General features: G+C 52.9%; 1 protein-coding gene across 1 annotated transcript; it reads right to left on the bottom strand.

Moving 5' to 3' along the window:
- Positions 1 to 86: 86 nt before the first annotated feature.
- On the bottom strand, positions 87 to 10,418 carry JPH4 (junctophilin 4). Its single transcript, XM_027971617.3, has 6 exons — positions 9,750 to 10,418; positions 8,677 to 9,227; positions 7,195 to 7,966; positions 3,665 to 3,783; positions 2,798 to 3,330; positions 87 to 1,880 (listed from the first exon to the last, which is right to left on the bottom strand). Exons 2-6 carry the CDS (start codon positions 9,053 to 9,055, stop codon positions 1,797 to 1,799), a joined length of 1,887 nt encoding a protein of 628 aa, XP_027827418.1. The 5' UTR covers positions 9,056 to 9,227; positions 9,750 to 10,418; the 3' UTR covers positions 87 to 1,796.
- Positions 10,419 to 18,040: the final 7,622 nt, after the last annotated feature.

Raw genomic sequence — 18,040 nt, 5'->3', positions numbered from 1 at the left:
CCCCTCCTGGGCCGCCCTGCAGACTGCAGAGCAATCTTGAATCCTCTGACCTTAGGCCTTTCTGATTTGGAGTATAAGGGAAGGATCTTTTTAACTACTTCGGGGCGGCGAGACTGTCTAACAGGCCTGGGACTTCGCAAGAGGGCTCGTTCACTGGAGAGCTTCTGAGAGTTTGGGTTTGAATCCATCGCACCCAAAGGAGAGGACAATTCCCCCCCCTTTTTTTGAACTTTTTTATTAATATATTTTTTTTTTGGTTAAATTTCTTTGTATTTTTTTTTTCCTGCAAGACTTGGTGTTGGCGGCACTGTTGTTTTAACGTCAATCCCAAATTCCATGAAATAGAAATCAGAAGTAAAGTTTGAGAGAGGAAGAGGGAGGGAGGCAGGCCAGGGAGTAAACAGAGTTTGACTAGAAAAAAAAGAAGAGTTTGTGTGTGGTGGGCATTCCCAGGCAAGGCCATTCCTTGAGGGAGGGGGTTGGCAGGCAGCTTGCCTCTGCCTCATGCAGGGGAGGGAGGAAAGATCCCCTGGGGACCCTCAAGCCCCCTCTTCCTAGGGCTTCCTGTCCCCAGGGGAAACGCTAGTACCAGGGATCAGCCACAACCTCCAACAGGGCTCTCTACCCACCTCTCACCCCGGTTTGACTCTCACCTCTCTGCTCTCCCTGGAAAGTGTGTGAGATTGATCCCCTCCTTTGTGTTGTTTTTCCAGTTCACAAGATTCTGATATGATGGGGGAAGGGATCTAACCCACTTAGAGACTACTGACCAGCTTCTCCTGCCCTGTGAGTTCCTGTTTTCTTGTGTGGTTCATTTTCCAGAACTGCCTCCCCCCGCCACTACTGCCAGAGTTGGGGAGTGGGGTCCTTGCTCAGGTGCCCCTAACCCTCTGCAGTAGAAATGTCTTCTTCAGGTCCCTTAGGAATTTAATCAAAGGCCACACGTGAGTCCAGACCAACCAAATAAACTTTTAGGGGGAGAGAGAAAGGTGGGAGAGGTCAGCAGGTGGGCTTGGCTGCATGGGACTTTATCTTTCCTTTACGCATTGCTCTTGACATGGCATGCCATCCTAGGGGGTTGGGTGAGGGGCTGGCTGTTGGGGAAAGAAAGAGGGAGAAGATGCTCAGGAGCTGTTCTACTTTTCATTTCTCTCATCTCCTTCAGCGAAGGATGGAGTTTGGTTAGAACCTAGCTCAGTACTTGGAGGTGAGATAGGCTCCTCCGAGGTCAGAGATGGAGGCTGCATCCCTTCCAGATCTGTCACCAGGCCTCAGAGGGGCACCAGGCTCCTTGGGTCGGGGAGTCCTAGCTGCACGGCCAGTGCCCTGCCCAGTCGACAGTCTTCTCCAGTATCGAGTGTACCCCTTCCCCACGTTCTTCCTTTCCACTCGGCTTCCAGGAGACTCCTCAGGACACCAAACCCCCACCCTCATCCAAGCTCAGGTCTAAAGAAAAGGCAGGGAGGGTGTGGGGGCAATGGTCTGACTTAGAATTGTGTGTCTCAGAGAAGAGACTCTGAGCGAGAAAAGCCCTTCGTATGTAAACAATCTAGAGAGAGAAGGGTTGGGTAGGAAAGGGAGTGGGAAAGACAGAGACAGAGCCAGAGGGAATGAGAGAATCTAAAAGGAGAGAGGGAAAGAAAAAGCAAGAGATAAAACCAGAGAGGGACAGAAAAGAAAGGGAAGCGAGAAGAGAAAGACAGAAAAAAACAACCAGGGGGAAGAAAAGAGAAAAAAGGCAGGTCAGAGGAGTGAAGAGGCAGCGACCAAAGCCGGAACTAGGCCAGGCAGGTGCCTCAGGTGAGGAGCTGGGAGAACAGGAATGCCAGGCTGAGGTCCAGGAGGGCCACGGCGCCCACCACCAGCGGGTTGGCAGCTCCCTAGAGAGATGGGGAAAAGGCAGCCTCAGCGCCTGAGGACCAGGTGCAGCTACGAGTCCCACCTCCTGCCCTGGCTGAGGTGGCAAAGCAGAAAGGTCCCAGACACCCCTCCTCAACCTCTCCAGCTTTTACTTTGGATTGCAAAACAGCCCTCTACTCCCAGGCAGAGCCCTGCCTTCCCTCTGGCTCCGTCAAGTGAGCCCATCCCCCGCTCCTCTCCCCTCCCTGCAGCACGTGGCCCAGGCAGAAGGTGCCTGGCCTTAGTAGCAGACGTTGGCAGCAGGCGCCTTTACTGCAGTGAAGCAGAGAGGGATGAAGGGGTGAGGATGTGGTTGCTAGGAAACAGGAGAAGGCCTGGAGTCCAATCAGAGTAGAAGGTTCTAGGGAAACTCCACCCTCCCAGTTTTCTGCCTTCTTCCCTATTTCCCTTCTTCCCTGGAGAGGGAGGGAGAGTCAGGGTAGGGAGGGAACAAGCTTTTCCTTTTTTATTCCTGGGCACCAAAGAGAGAAAGTGTGGAGGTGGGGGTGGGGGTGGAAATGATATGAAAGGAGAGCACGGGAAGATGTTCTGGCTCTACTGATAATTATTCATTTGTAACCTTGGTGAGTTACTGTAACTGCTCTGGGCCTCAGTTTCTCCATGTGTCAAGTGAAGGAGTTGGAATGTGAAGGTCTTAGAGGTTCCTCCCAGCTTGAAAATTCTCTATTTCTATTTTTTTGAGGCGGGATATAGTCCAAGACTGGGTAGGCAAAAAGAAAGCCAAGCGCAAATCAAAGCCCCACAGGGGATCAGAGAGAGGTCTGGAAGTGATGATAGGCCAAACTTTGAGGGGTAGCAGGGCCAGAAAGGATGGGAGACTCAGAAGGCACAAGGTGGTGGGGTGGGGCGGAGGGCGGGGGCGAGAAGAGTTTCTTACCGGCTGGGCGGGCCTCTCCGTTGCAACAGCCTCCTCAGCCTCTTCCACCAGGCACCCGGCTTCAGGACCCCTCGAGGACAGGCCCCTCAGGACTGGCAAAGCTGCAGGCTCTGGCTCCGAGCCCCCTGGGGTGCTCAGCTGGGGAAAGGGCTCTTCATCCTCCCCCTCCTCCTCTCGAAGACTTCCAGAACTGTCGCTGCAGCCTCCAAGGAGTGGGGAGCCATCTCTGGGCTCTGGCCCTTGCATCCCAGCCTCATCCTCAGCCTCATAGCCAGCTAGTTCCTCTGCCTGCTCACCCGGGCCCCCCCACTCCTCAGGCCAAGCTTTGGGGCTGGAGAAGGGACCCCGGTCCCCTCCAGAAGGCAGTGGGCTCCGGCAGGTAGGGGGTCGCCAGGGTTGGTGGGAGGAGGCAGGACTGCTGGGCAGTTCAGGGGAGCCCTCTGAGGGGGTCAGTCCATTCTCGTATACCCCAGGGCTGTCTTCATCCAGGGGCTCGGTGTCGGAACCTTCGGAGTCCTGTCTGGGTCTGCGGCCTGGGGTAGGGAGAGCTATGAATCAGACGTGCTGAACTAGCCTTGGGCTGCCAAAGATACAATTTTCTCTCTCTGTCTGGTCACCTCTCAGGACTCTGGTACCCAAACTTTACAGCTTTTCAATGCCAGGTCCCAACCCCCAGTCCTTATTACTCTATTTCTCAAATGCCTACTTTAGTCCTCAAACAACTGGGCTTGGTCCCCACCCTCTGTCCCCTTAGACTCTCATATCCTGGCTTTTCCCATCCCCAGTCCCCTGCAGGGATTCACTGCCCCCTTTTCCAAGCCCAGGTCCCTCCAGCTCCCAGGAAGCCAACCCCCTACCCCGCCGTACCTGGGGCTTCCAACATTGGCTGCAGATCTTGGGCTATCAGTTTGGCCATTCGAGCTGCCTCCACAGCCTTCTCGGCAACGCTGCTGGCTGCCACTGCCTTGAGAAGGGCGTCTGCTGCCCTGTCGGGTTCCGGGGACAGGGTCTTAATAGACCTACTCCAGTCCCTTGACCCATCTCCCTCCCAACCCGCCCCCCACCATGTCACAGCCCCCAGATCTGAGATCACCTCTGGCAGCTGCTCCCCTTCCACGGCCTGGCAGGGCAGCTGGCCTTTGCTTTCCTCTCCGATACCTGGGCTGTGTTTGCTGTTGTTACACCTTCCCGTTCTCGCACCCCTCCACCATTCCACCCAATAGTAACACTTCCCTTCCTCCAGCTGCAGGGGCCAGGCCCTCCCTGCTGCCTGCAGCCCTGTTATTCCATTCCTGTCCTGCTCCTTCCCAGTGACAAATGAGGCCTCACGCTCTTAGCACCTCTCTGCAGCTCACCTGCTTGGTGCTCAGAAGCTATGCCACCTTGCTGTGTTGATACCTCCTGTGTTATGAGAATTTAAAATCTTTTCTTCAGCCACTGCTGTTATCACATCCTTCTCTACCCCTGATCACTGTCACTGCCCCTCACCCTATCTCCTCCTTTCTGAGCTCTGGAACTGGGTGGGTCTTCCCTTTCTGCTTCCCTCTCCCTGGTAACATGCATGCTTTCTCACCATTGTGATCATACCTTCTGGGTGAGCGCTTCATCTCTCTTCCACAACCAGCCTTCAACCCTGCCCTGCTCCTTGTGTGTTAGTTGTTCTGTCACGTCCAACTCTGTGACCCCATGGACTGTGGCCTGCCAGGCTCCTCTGTCCATGGGATTTCCCAAGCAAGAATACTGGGTTGGGTAGCCATTTCCTCCTCCTGGGAGTCTTCCCAACCCAGGGATCGAACCCAGGTCTCCCGAATTGCAGGCAGATTCTTTACTATCTGAGCCACCAGGGAAGCCCAGCCTTGCTCCTTAGTTACAGGTAACCTTGAAGCATTATCAATCCTTTCCTCTTTGTTATTTCTCAGTTTTCCATCTGATGTCAGATGTTTCCTCAATTTCCCCCTCCCTTTTACCCTCTGCTGTTATTCATAGATGCCTTATTAATTGCTATATTAGTTCTGTAATCTTGACTGAAGATAGGGTATAGGATCAGAGGCAGAGGTAATCTTGACTGAAGGACCAGAGGTAAACGTAATCAGATAGACTTGCCATGGGCTTGAATGTATCAAGGCCTATGCCTCCCTCTGGCCCCGGGCTTGTTTTATCTGTCCTGGGAAAGTGATCTGGGTATCAGGGTACGGAAAGGGTCATGGTGTCCCCTGTCACCTTAGGTCTACTTGTTTTTTATATACCTTGGGAGATATGGTCAGCTTCCTCCCCTCAGACCTGGTCGGTCAAGGACCGTTAGAACCTGCTTGGAGGGATCTCAGATAACCCTGTTCTTCTGTCTTATGGCTTTCAGGATCTATATGCTTAGCCCTGTTCTGAAACTGAGCTGGTCTCAGAGTTTAAGTCAGGGGATTAGGATCACAGTTTGGGGTTGCATTGTGTTCTGTTGGTGGCCAGGAAACTGCAACATTGACAAGGGCTTGTGCTTTTCACTTTGGAGGGTATGGTTGGTCAGAGCCTGGCCAGTAGACCTAGTCTGTGCTCAGGAGTCAGGCCAGGCTCAGGCTACCTGAATGATGTAGTCTATGTGCACCTGCTGCTGAGGCTCTGCTGTTTCCATGGCAACCAGCAGCCAATCAAGTTTGCCAGGCCTGTTGCTGGGGAGATCAACCAGCTTCCTCCTACTGCCTGATCTTTCTGGCTACTGAGATGGGTTTTTCCTGCACATGCCCACTCCCTATGGAGCCTAAAGTGCTCCCTGGTGCTCTGCCCTCCCCCTTCCCTGGCTCAAGGCCCTGGACTCTAACCATCCAGAAACTCACATATATCCACACATAGACACAGACATTCTCTGGTTCAGGCTTCTACTCTGGATATGACCTATTCATTCACACACACACACACACACACACACACACACACACACACACACACACTTCACACCCAAGCATATTTGGACATATCTTGACTTTCATCCTCTGAATCCCTCTCAGATTTCAAACAAGATCCTTCAACTGTGCCCTCCCCTTTCAATAAAAACAATATCTAAAAATTCCTATGTGTAATTGTATAATTAGGAGCTTATGAACTCATTACAAATAGATTTTTGGCTTTCTTCAGTCACAAGCCATTAAGCACTGAAAATGAGGCTAGTCCAAATTGAATGTTGTACTCTAAGTGCAAAATATATACTGGATTTCAAAGATTTCAGAAAAAAAAGAGGGGGTGATATAAAAATCTCTCCTTAATTATTTCATACTTATTTTAGGTTGAAATGATAAGAGTTTGGATACATTGGTTTAAATAAGATATATTATTTAAATTCATTTCATGTTTCTTCCTATTTTTTTTTCATATGGCTACTAGAAGATTCAAAATTATGTATTAGGCTTACATTATATTCCTACTGGACTGCACTGCTTGAGATAATGAGGTTCCTGATGCATGAAATGTAATCTGATTTACAGAAAGAAAATTTCATTTACAGGCAAGTCTGCTTCCTTCCAACCTTTATCAGCTGGGTTAAGGGAGGCCAAGGAGTCAGAGCTGAGAGGGACTATTTTTGCAGGTGGGTAGATCAGCTGTGGGCTTGCCTAATAACTCAGTTGGTAAAAAATCCGCCTGCAATGCAGGAGATCCTGGTTCGATTCCTGGGTCGGGAAGATGCGCTGGAGAAGGGATAAGCTACCCACTCCAGTATTCTTAGGCTTCCCTTGTGGCTCAGCTGGTAAAGAATCCGCCAGCAATGTGGGAGACCTGGGTTCAATCCCTGGGTCGGGAAGATCCCCTGGAGAAGGGAAGGACTACCCACTCCAGTATTCTGGCCTGGAGAGTTCTATAGACTGTATAGTCATGGGGTCCAAAGAGTCGGACACAACTGAGCTACTTTCACTTTCACTTTCCAGATCAGCTGTACAAACTAGACCTTCCCCAGGCCTAAGGCTGAAATGTTATCAGACTGTGGGCTGGCTTGGATGTGGTTAGGAATGTACACCTCTTGTCTCTCTGCCTGGGGCTGTTGCTCCCAGCAGCAGAGTCCTGGAGGCTGGATCAGCTACAAGACGAGGAAGACTAGGAACGTGTTTGAGTTCCAAGAGGTTTTCTGGGCCGGCACAAGGCAGCGCTCATTGCTACTCCCACACACAATGACACACTCCCTACAAAAGACACTGAGACACACTTATAGTCTAACAGGGCTTCCCTCAAATACCCAGCCACCCACAGTTACACCTAAGTCCACCTGTAGTCTCAGATATAAACAACAAATACCCAGGGCTACAACTGCCAGGTCCTAGTCCTTGGGTCTTGGTCCCCCTTTAAGCAACGCCCCCTTCCGTATCCACGGCGTACATTCTCCCCTTCACCCAGCTTCGGGCTCTGCACTGGGTGCCCACCTGGCAGCGGCGATCTCCTGGAGCTGGCGGGCAGCGCTCACGGCTCGACGAGCACCCTCGACTGCCCTGTCCACTTTCTCCTTGACTTTGCCCCGGCGAAGGGCCAGAGGGAGGAGGCTGCGCACGCGACCCCCATGCACCAGCCGGTTGCGCTTGTACTTGCCCTCCTCGCGGGAGCCGTCGGGGCGGGTGGTGCGCCCGTAGCCGTGCCGGCGGTTGCCCAGCCACTCGCCCTCGTAGCGTAGCCCGTTGGAGCGCTGGCTCACGCCGTAGCCGCTGCGCCGGTCGGCGCGCCATTCGCCCGCATACACCTCAGTGGCCGAGCCCTCGATGAGGGCGGGCGGCGCTGGGGCCGGGGGCCCGCTGGCCTCGGAACCCGGGGGTCCCGTGCTGCCCACCTCGCTGCTCACCTCGCTACGCAGGGAGCCCCGCTTGCTGCCCAAGGAGCTTCGGCGCCCGCCCGCCCGGAGCCCGCTGAGCAGTAGCGAGCGGCGGAAGAACCCGCCGGCCGCGGGGGTGCGCTTTCGGGAGGACGCGCCGTCACCGTCCCCGGGCCCGGCCAGCACGAAGCCTCCCCGGGAGCCAGAGGCCGGGCTACCTCCTTCGTCGCCGGGCAGGGGCAGGGGCGGGGGCGGCGTCGGGGGGTCACTGTGGCCGGAGTCCAGGGAGGTGCGGCGGGGCGAGCGCAGCAGCGCCGCCTGATGGTAGGGCACACTCTGGCGCACCCCGTAGCCGTGGCGCTTCCCCGCCTGCCACTGGCCCTGGTAGGTGCCTGGGGGGCGAAGTAGGAGGGGGAGAAAGAGTCAGGACCTGCCGTTCCTTGCACCCCCAGCCCCATGCGCCCCTGGAAGCCTCAGAATCGGGTGGGAGAGCTGAGGGCAGCTGGCGTGGAGGTCGGGGAGGGGCTCTAGGAGTTGGGTCGCAAGGTGTGGAAAAGCCGAGTGAAGACTGGCAGGTAGCAGGAGATGCATGGATTAGGAACTTGCGAGTAGACAGGGGAAAGGGGAAGGGACAGGCAGGCTGGGGTGTGTGAAGGACAGGCGGTCCAGAGGGCGTGAGGGGCAGGGTGACGGGGCTGTATAGACGACACATGGCAGGCAAAGAGAACTCTCAGGGGCAAGCTGGCCGAGGAAATGTGAGGGGACAGGCAGAGCAGAGGCGCTAGGGACGGGCAGGTGGAGGGGGGAGTGTGGGGGACTGGCAGACGGGGTGATGAGGGTCAGAGAGGCGGGATGTAAGGCTCAGGCATACAAGGAAGGGGTGAGGGCAGGCTGGTGGGGGAGAGAAAAAACAGGCAGGGAACAGGCAAATGAGGAAGGCGTGTGTGATGATGAGAGGAGAGGGCAGAAAGATGGGCGCAGGGGCGCTTATCGATGGGGGAGTGTAGGACGACAGTGGAGCACAGGGGCGTCTGGATGGGGAAAGCATAAGCGGAGCAGGCCAGCGGGGACGAGCAGACAGACAGTGGGCAGGGCCCCGCACCTCCGTCGGAGTAGGTCTCGGTGCCGTAGCCGTCCTGGAAGCCGTCCTTCCAGAGCCCGGCGTAGCGCAGGCCGGACACGCTCTCCCACACGCCGCTGCGCCCCTTCAGCCCGCCCAGCCACTCGCCGCGGTACGTCCAGCGGCTCTTGCGCTCCACGCCCAGCCCTTCGCGCTTGCCCTGCTGCCAGTGGCCCTGGTAGCTGTGTCCGCCGGGCCCCGTGAAGACGCCCAGTGACTCGAAGCCGTGCGCCCAGCAGCCGCTGTATTCGCCCTGGGCGCCGGGCCCCGTGCACACGCCGTAGCCATGTGCCCGCCCCGCCTCCCAGCCCCCCACGTAGCAGCCCCCGTCGTCAAAGTCGAACTTGCCCCCGGGGGACATGCATGTAGTTGGCGCGGCCTCAGCCCCCCGGTGGCTCAGCGCATCCTGGGGCTGGAGAAGCCGGCTGGGGGCCTGGGAGCCGGGCGAGGCCTGGGGGCGGGGGCAGTTAGACCGGGGCCGGGCGGGGGGGCCCCAGAGCGGGCTGGCAGGGCCGGACCCTCATCCTGAGTGGCTGCGGAGAAAGAGGGGGGAAGTGGCGAGGGAGGCCCCTCCTCTTTGCCCGCCGCTCCCTGGCCCAGTGGCTCCGGGGCACCAGCACCGCCCCCCAACCCCCCACCCTTCGGCAGCATCTTCCAGCAGCTCCTAAGCTTGGGAGGCACAGAGCTCCCCCACCCCTCTTTTCTTATAAAGGGCCGCTCCCAGGGTTTGGGGTCCTCACCCCTAGCGGGAGTCCCACTCTTCCAACCTGGAACCCCAAAGTATCGAGTATGGATGGCAGTAGGCGGGGGTCCTTGGACGGGGGCTGGGCAGAATCGTAGGCCACCCGCTTCCCTGCCTGCTGTAAGGACCTCTCTGCCCCGGTTCTTTGGCTTCCCTGGCAAAGGTGGGGGGTAGTTGAAAAGGTACGGGGGAGATCGGAGCAAGGTGGGTAGAGGGCTTGGTGGGGGAGAGGATGGGGCTGGGGGAGGCTCTGCAGGGGAAAGGCGAGGGTGGGGATGGTAGACAGGCAGAAGGGAGGAGGCAGGTTACTCACCATGTGGGCTGGGGCTCAGGCTGCCTCCCAGGCACGGCATCCATGGCTGGAGACCTCCACTCCCACCTCGCCCGGGCAAGCCAAGCCCCCTCCCCTTCCGGAGAGACTGCTCCAACCCAAAGAGCCAAAGGTGGGGGAGCCGCAGGAGAGAGTCCCCTCTCTCCCCAGCTGGAGGAGCAGGCGGTGGAGGGAGGGGGCTCGAGGTAGTGGCAGGGGTAGGGGGAGATGAGAACAGTGTAGGGAAAAAAAATTCTGCCTTGGATGGAGATAAGGAAGAGGAGCTGGGAGCTGGATGGGAAGAAAGAGGGGGCTATCAAGAGGGGGTGTTTTTATTATTTCCTTCTTATGGTTGGGAGAGGGAAAAAAAAATCAAAATTCTGATTCCATCCCAGCACAAATCAATGTTTGCTCCCTCCCAGCATCGCGGGGGAGGCTGGGCCAGGCAGATTTAAAGGGGCAGAGAGAAGAGAGGAGAGGGTGGGGAGAGGAGGAGACCGGGCTGAAGAGACAGCGGCGGTGTCAGCGTTGGGGGCGGGGCAGGAAAGGATGAGTGCCTGCTCTACCTGCGCTGAGGGAGGAGGCCAGGAGAGTGGAGGATGAGAGGCACCGAGCCCCCTAGGGTGAAAAGAAACCCTGGGGTGCAAGCCGGGCGTGGGGTGAGGCTGAGAGGAGGGGAGAGAAGCCAGGGGGAGGAGACTGAGCTGAAGATGGGGAGGCTGGGGGAGGCCGAAGCCAGCCGGGGGAGGAGAGATGCTGGCGGGGCCGGGAGAGGGCGAGAGGAATACAAAGAAAGAGGTGCAGGGATGAGAGCTAAGGCGGGGGGAGATTCTGTCGGAGAGGGAGAAAGGGAGGGAGACCCATTCCGGGGCTGGTGAGGGATGGCAAGCAGAAGAGAGGCAGGGGAGGAGGAGAAGGAGGGAGAAGAAATAGATATGGAGACTGAGAGTGAAATAAGGGTTGTGAGGGAAGGAGAAAGCTCTGCATGGGGAGGGCGGGCTTGGGGAGACATCTAAGCAGAAGGAAGCCCAAGCCGGGGCTGGAGGGCCAGAAGTGGTGTTTGTGGGGCCCTGGAGAGAAGGATGAACCTGCCAGCTGCTTGGACTGAAGCTAGGAAGCCTTTGGGCCTGGACTCCTGTGTCCACCAAGTCCACTGTCCTCCCTAAGAAACCGCTGCAGTGGACCGAGAGAATCCGCACCTGCGCTTTCTGAGCAAGCTTGAAATGGGGCCCTGCCAGGAGGCCTGGCTGCACCATCCTCCACCCCCTCCAACTATTTCTCCCTGGGTTCTTCCCAGGGAGGGGATGGGCAGGCATGAGGGGGTGCATTATTTTTGAATAGGGAACAGGCGTCTTGCTTGGGCAGTGCCACGAAGAACCTGGGTTTTTGGAGTCTTCTCTTTTGCAAACCTAGAGGCAATGACGTGTTTTTTTCGGGGGTGCTTTATTGTGGCAAGGTCCCCTTCAGCCTTCCGCTGCTCCCTGAGGCTCCCTGACCAGAGGGGCCACACAGCCTGGGTCTTCCCATTTACAGACAGAAGTAGGCACATTCGTCTTTCCTCTCCTCAGCTTACTCAGACACTGAATCTACCCTGCCCCTAAGCATTAGGAAGGAGAACACTGTCCAGTTACCCACAACAGGGTAGAGAGTCAACTGCAAATGCTTTTCTTCTTTTTTTTTTCTAGCTGCTTTCAGGATCTTAGATCTTGGACCAGGGATTGAACCCAGGGCCCCAGCAGTGAGAGCACTGAATCCTAACAACTGGACTGCCAGGGAATTCTCTCAAGTGCTTTCATTTCACACAAGTTCTGGTCTACCCTATCATTTTACAGAGAAGAGAACAAGGCCCAGCCAGAGTTTGAGGGGAGATCACTCACCCAAGGTCACACAGTAGAGGTGGCAGAGTTAGGATTAGGACAGACTTGAGACACCTTTTGAGCCCTATAATTCCTCCCAGGAATCCCTTGTACTTGAAATCTGCCCTTAAAGTCAGGAGATCCGTTTTGAGTACTGAGGTAAAATAAAGAGCATGAAGTTTGGAATAAAAGGAAATTTCTCTTGCACATTGTTTTTCTAAAGGTGGATATGAGGTTGGAGAAACATGTTAAGCCTTCAGGGTTAGGACCACATCTAAGAGCTTAGCATGGAATGGGGCAACTGTGGGTCTACTTGGAACAAGGCTGCTGATGGAGAGGTCCTCCCTTCCTCTCTCTCTCTCTTTCTTTCTTGCTGAATGGAGAGTCATGTACATAGTTTGCAATGTATCAGGCATGTTGCAGGGGAGACAGATCCAGTGGTGAACAGTCTGGTGCCTGCCCTCATGGAGCTTATTATCTAGTAGAGAAGACAGACAACTAACAAGCAATTCTAGACGAACTAGGGGTAGAAATAGAGAATAGCCTAACTTTTGCTGGCTCCCTAGGGAAAGAGTATTGACGATGAATCCAGAAGGGAGTTGTGGAATAGGCCCAACTGCATTTCATCATTCACCCCTAGATACTGAGGCCTTCCTTCTCCACACAGCACACTGTACTATTCAGACCCTAAGATCCCCCTTTTCTCCAAAAAAAAAAAAAAAAAAAAAGTGGGGTAGAAAACAAGAAGAGGAAAACAAAGCTATGGGTCTGGGGATACTTGTGTTTTAGGGAGGAATGGTGGCAGGGTAAGTGAAAAGTGGGGAGCAATGCTTATTGGCAGGGTGACTCAGTACTGAATTCTAAGCTGCAAATCAAGGTATCGTCTGATGAAGTCCTTGGCAGGACTACCCTGGAAACTGGGGGCACACACAGTCCTAGCCCCTCCTATTGCCCTGAAAGGCAGTTTTCCAGCTCCTTTCTGGTCTGTCTCTACAGGTCCCATAACCCTTTTTTTAGGGTCAAGATGCCTTTTTTTTTTTTTTTCCTTTGGAGGATGCAGTGGTTTGTTCTGCCACAATTTACTAAGGCCTGGAGGGTCATAGAAAAGGGAACCAATACAAATGAAGCAGCTCTGGACTTGGAACCCCACTGTGGGTGGTCTTCCACCTGTGTTACTTCACTCAACCCTCATTACAAAACTGTAACTTTGAGCAGCCCAGACAGGAGGCCAAGAACTGAGCTAGCAAAGACCGACAGGCCTCTGACCCTACTGCCGGCTAGCTGGGTAAACCTGAGCACAGTCTCTAACTTTTCCGAGCTGCAGTTTGTGTATTTCTAAAATGGGAACACCCTCACCTACATCTCAGCTTGTTGTGAGGATTGAAATGATCATGCATGAATAGCACGTGTGATTATATAGAGAGGGAAAACCACTTGGTTTAGTGCCTCTTACATAGTAAATGCCCAGTAAATGGGGCTTGAAAAATAGGTGGCAGTATGCCAGTATAATAGGTGAGGAATCTGAGACCCAGAGGTTAACTTGCTCGGTGTTGCACAGCTAATATATGGCAGCCGTTGGAGCTGAATATCTGTCAGACTCTCAAGGGAGTATTGTTTTAACATGCAATTTTGGGGGCCTATTTATTAAAGTTAAACATGTAGAAATAGGAAAGCACAGTATCAAGAGTAAAAATCACCCATAGTCATTGCATGACTAGCACTCAAGTGTATTAATGTTTTCATACCGTCTTCTCCTCTATGCATATTTTATTTAACATAATTATTTAAATACTGCATAATTTTGTATCCAACTTATTTGCTTTGCATTACACTGTAAGCAATTTTTCATATCATTAAAACATCCTTGAATTTTTAATGACTGTAATATTTCTCTGTTTGGATGCAACATAAATGGTTGAAGCATTCTAGGATAGCACATTTATGCTATTTATAGTTTTTATTATTAAATATTAACATCAATTTTTTTTCTTTTGACCATAGGATTCTTGTTCCCTGACCAAGGTTTGAACCCACTCTGTTGGCATTGAAAATGCAGACTCCTAACCACTGGACCACCAGGCAATTCCCCCAGATTAACACCTTTTATACAAATCCTTGCATTTCTGATGCTTTTCTTAAAAAATGTTTTGGGAATTCCCTGGCAGTCCAGTGGTTAGGACTTGGTGCTTTCACTGCAGTGGCCCGGGTTCAATCCTTGGTCTGGGAACTAAGATTCTGCAAATTGCGCGGTGTGGCCAAAAATACATATAAAGTTTTATCACAGAAAATTTCAAGCCTATACCAAGATAAACAAAAAATAGAATAAAAAACTCCTATGTGCCCATCCCCCAACTTCAACAGTTACCACTTTTGGCTAATCTTGTTTTCTCTTCTATTTATTTCAAAACCCAGGTATCATGTAATTTCAGTCTGTTGATTTCTTGAATGGAAACACTTGGTAAGATTTTGGGTTTATTTGGCTAGAATCACTTCTAGAAAGGTTGCACAAATTTGTACTCTCACCAGCTGTGCATGAGAATGCTGGTCTTAGTGCCTTCATGTATTTGTCATGTAGCCACGCGTTCCGGGAAACAGACTCACTCAGAAAGACAATGCAGGTAGTGGGGTGCAGCTTATGACACCGGCGGGCCCAAGGCAGAGTCTCCTCTTAGCCAAGGACCCCAGCCAGTTTTTGTGAAAACCTTATATACCCTAAGAGTACATGCCCAAACCCACCTCCCCAAATTCCCTGAAACTAATCTGAACAAAGATACAATCAAAGGTAACTGGTGATTCATATGCCTTAAGCCTAGGTAGTTAACAGCGGGCAATTATCAATAGGCCTGTGGTCATACTCCAGTAAGTATAATAGAATGTATGATTCTAATCAGTTACACAGGTAATTAGTGTATTCTTTTAGGCTATGGAACAGCCCTGGGGCCTGGTTTTCCAGTTGGTGTGTTGTTTCCATAGATACTGGGCATATAGCTCAAAGTCCACGGTCCGGCCCAAGATGGAGTCCTGCTTTCAAGATAGAGCCTGTTTTGTCTATTTCCTCTTTCAGTCACACACACACACACACACACACACACACACACACATGCACGCATGCACGCACGCACACACGCACCCCTTTGGCCACCTTGACAGGTAAAAAATGCGTTTTTTCATGTACATTTGTTTGATTGCCAAGCTTAGACTGAGAAGGCACTGTAGTGGAGTGAACCCCCTGAAGCACCCTGAGAAACATGGTGATATCTCCTGGGGACCCTATCAGGGGCCGGTAGGCTTAGAAGTTCATCTTCCAATGTTGCTTCCCCTTCCAACCCCCACAGGGCAGGGAGGAGCTTGGGAAGCTCTCTCGCCTCATCCTGTTGGCAGCCACCAGGGGTCAGGATGGGGCCGGAGATCCCTGTGGTGGGAGAGAGGGTAAGAATGGCCAGTGTCCAGACACTGCATTCCCTCTGTCTGGCCATGGCTGTTGGGACACATAGCTTCCCCTGCTCATCAGATCATGATTCTAGAATGTTCAGGATGCTGTCTTTCCCTGTGTGACCACCCCTGCCTCTCTCTGCTCCCGGTTTTGGCTTGCCGAGAAGGGAAAGGGTGTTTGAGACCTTATTTCTGTTTCTTTTCCCACACTCTCTGTGCGGTTGGGTTCTCTACAGAGCAGGGATTTTTAACCCAAAGTCTATGGACTCAGAGACCCAAGGATGGGCCTTCAGGGACTGTGAATCCTCTGAACATGGGCAAATGGGGCCTGGATATCCATTTTTCCCCTGTGGGAGAGGACAAGAACTTCATATTCTGTTGAGGGGATCTATGCCCGGCAAAGTCCAGCATCATCTGGTACCCCCTCATCCTTTCTAAGCTCATTTGCTTCCTATGGTGGCTGTGAAGGGAGCAGCTTGGTGTTGGAAAGAGGGGTGGTCCTGGGGGTTATGCTATGGGGTTGGGCCTTCAACATCATCCAGGGGAGCTGAGAGAAAGAACCCAAGTTTTTCCTGGGGTGGGATGGGAAGGAGAGGGGAAAACAGGCTGTCATTAGGGCTGAATTAGATTTGGGTGCACACTGAGGTACCCTGCCTCACACTGAGGAGCACACGTTTGCATGCTTTAAATGACTGGTGTGGGGATCAGAGGATCAAGGGAAGAAAGGCTTGGGTATCATCCAGGTCACTGGTCTTGGAGTCTGTACCTCTGAGCCATGGGAGGTGGCAGGATAAGATGCCCAATAGGTAAAGAAACCAGCCAGGCTACATTCTGCCGTTGCACTGCACTGTGCCTTATTTCATCACAGCTTTCTCTGAGTCCTAGCCCCGTGCATGTGTGGATGGGAGGTGGGGTTCCGATCCTGGAGATTCTCAGAGCAGGGCAGGCGGGCCCTACTGCAGAAGGAGGAGCTTGGGGGCTTGGAGAAGCTGAGATTCAAGGCCAGAGTCATCCAGCATATCAGATATGAAGGGGAAAAAAACCCCTGCACCTTCCTCAATCCCACACTAGTATCCTGTTTTAACTCATAATAATGGTTTATATTTGTACATGAAGATAACCTGAGGATACAGCCAATCCAATCACTCCCCACATTCCTTTTTGGCAACTGCCCGAACAGCAGGAGGCAGCCGGTGGAGACCTTAAGCTACAGTCATCACATGTGTGTGAACACTTGGCATTCTGCTTCCGGTGTCTCAGTTTCTGATGCTCACTCTGGACTCAGCTGTGCTTCCCCATCTTATTTTCCAGGGTGGAATTTCACCTCTTGCAGCTGCAACTGCTACTTCCCACAGAATTTCCTTATTAAACGGAAAATTAGCATGTGTTAAAGACAGATTCACATCTACTTGACTCTCTCTGATGAAAATAGAAAAATGGAAAAAAAAATTTAAGTGACATCTTCGAAGAAAAATGGGAACAACTGTTCAAAACACAGTGTGCCAGGAATAAATGCAGGGAAATATCCTTCTCTGTGAAATTCATTTTCAGGTTAAGAGGCTTCTCATCCTGCCCCTTGGAGCTGGTGGAAAATGGCCCCACCCTTTCCTCCCTTGCCTTTGTGGGATACCTCCTTCCCACTGTGGCAACCGTGGACTCAGTTCCTGCTGTTTACCTTCTGGTCCTCCTGGACGAGGCTGCTCTTGGTAACCATAGAGACCAGGATGTGCCCTTGCACTAGCGTTAGGTGAGAGAGCAAGGGCATTCACACTGTGAGGTTAGCCTCCCCTCCTCATGTTTCAACTAATAACATCTCTGCACAAGCACATTTGTCTATCTAATCCATTATTTGAGTCACAGTTTTCTATTAACTCTGGAAGAGGTGGTGGTGGTGCAGGCTGATGTGAGGCTTGGAGAAGTTGATTTTTACCCTTCAGTGAGGATGGAGCAGCCAGTGAGTCCCTGGTCCCCTGGTGTGGGACATACAAAGGGAAGCCCACACACAGCTGAGCTCCCTAGCTGGGACCTGAAGCAGGTCACCTCCCAGTTCTCAAACTCTGGCATGCAGCAGAATCAGCCAGAGTGCTTGATCAAACAGTGAAGGGACCTCACCCCCAGAGTGTGATCCAGAAGGCTGGGATGTGGCCCAAGAATCTGCATTTCTCCTAAGTCCCCGGGTAAGGCTAATACTGTTGGACCAAGGAAGGCACTTTGAGAATCACTGCCCTAGGCCATATAGCTACTAAGCCTAGCAAGTAAGCAAGCATGCATGTTTAGTGTCCATAGCCCATGGGCTACAGCCCTCTAGGCTTGTCTGTCCATGGGATTTCCTAGGCGTGAATACTGCAGTGATTTGCCATTTCCTCCTCCAGGGTCTCTTCCCACGCAAGGATCCAACTCTTGTCTCTTGCATCTCCTGCTCTGACAGGCAGATTCTTTACCACTGAGCCACCTTTAGAACAGTTTCTTTGGTGTCTAAAGCTTGCGGGGTTTTTTTTTGTTTGTTTTGTTTGCAAATGTTTTCTGTGATGGCCACATGTTGGGGCTTGCAGGATCCTAGTTCCCTACTGGGGATTGAACCCTGGCCCCAACAGTGAAAGCACGAGTCCCAGCTACTGGACCACCAGGGAAGTCCCTGAAGCCTGTGTTTTCTAGCCACTGCACACATTGCTTTTTTGTAGACTTTTCCATGCAGATTCCCCCAAACCCTGCCCTTGATGGGGGATGGACTGGGTGAGGAGGGCAGTCAGCTTCCTCCTAATGACCCCAATCACATCCATAACTTTCTCCCCACCTGGAAAGACCTGTCCCGGGTTCTCAGCTCTTTTTCCTTGTGGCTTTGTCACCCTGTGGGAGTATCTGCCTAACAGCTTGATGCCTCCCTCACCTCTGCCCTCAGTTCTGGGAGCACTCCTGGTTCTGCCCCATGGATGGGAGGAGTGATGATTCCCATTTGTTAACCTGGCTGCAAGGCCTGCGGTGGCTGGTGTGGCGGTGAGCCTGTTG

This window comes from Ovis aries, chromosome 7 (assembly GCF_016772045.2).
Source record: "Ovis aries strain OAR_USU_Benz2616 breed Rambouillet chromosome 7, ARS-UI_Ramb_v3.0, whole genome shotgun sequence".
Classification (NCBI taxonomy): Eukaryota; Metazoa; Chordata; class Mammalia; order Artiodactyla; family Bovidae; genus Ovis; species Ovis aries.
The sequence above is the reverse complement of the archived record's forward strand: the minus strand, read 5'-3'. Positions and strand labels throughout refer to the sequence as shown.

Coding starts and splice junctions, on each gene's coding strand:
- JPH4 (XM_027971617.3), bottom strand. CDS start 9,055: ATGTCCCCCGGGGGCAAGTTCGACTTTGACGACGGGGGCTGCTACGTG. Junction 3,331..3,664: donor GCCAATGTTGGAAGCCCCAG/GTACGGCGGGGT, acceptor TCCCTACCCCAG/GCCGCAGACCCAGACAGGAC. Junction 1,881..2,797: donor CGGAGAGGCCCGCCCAGCCG/GTAAGAAACTCT, acceptor CCATCTCTCTAG/GGAGCTGCCAACCCGCTGGT.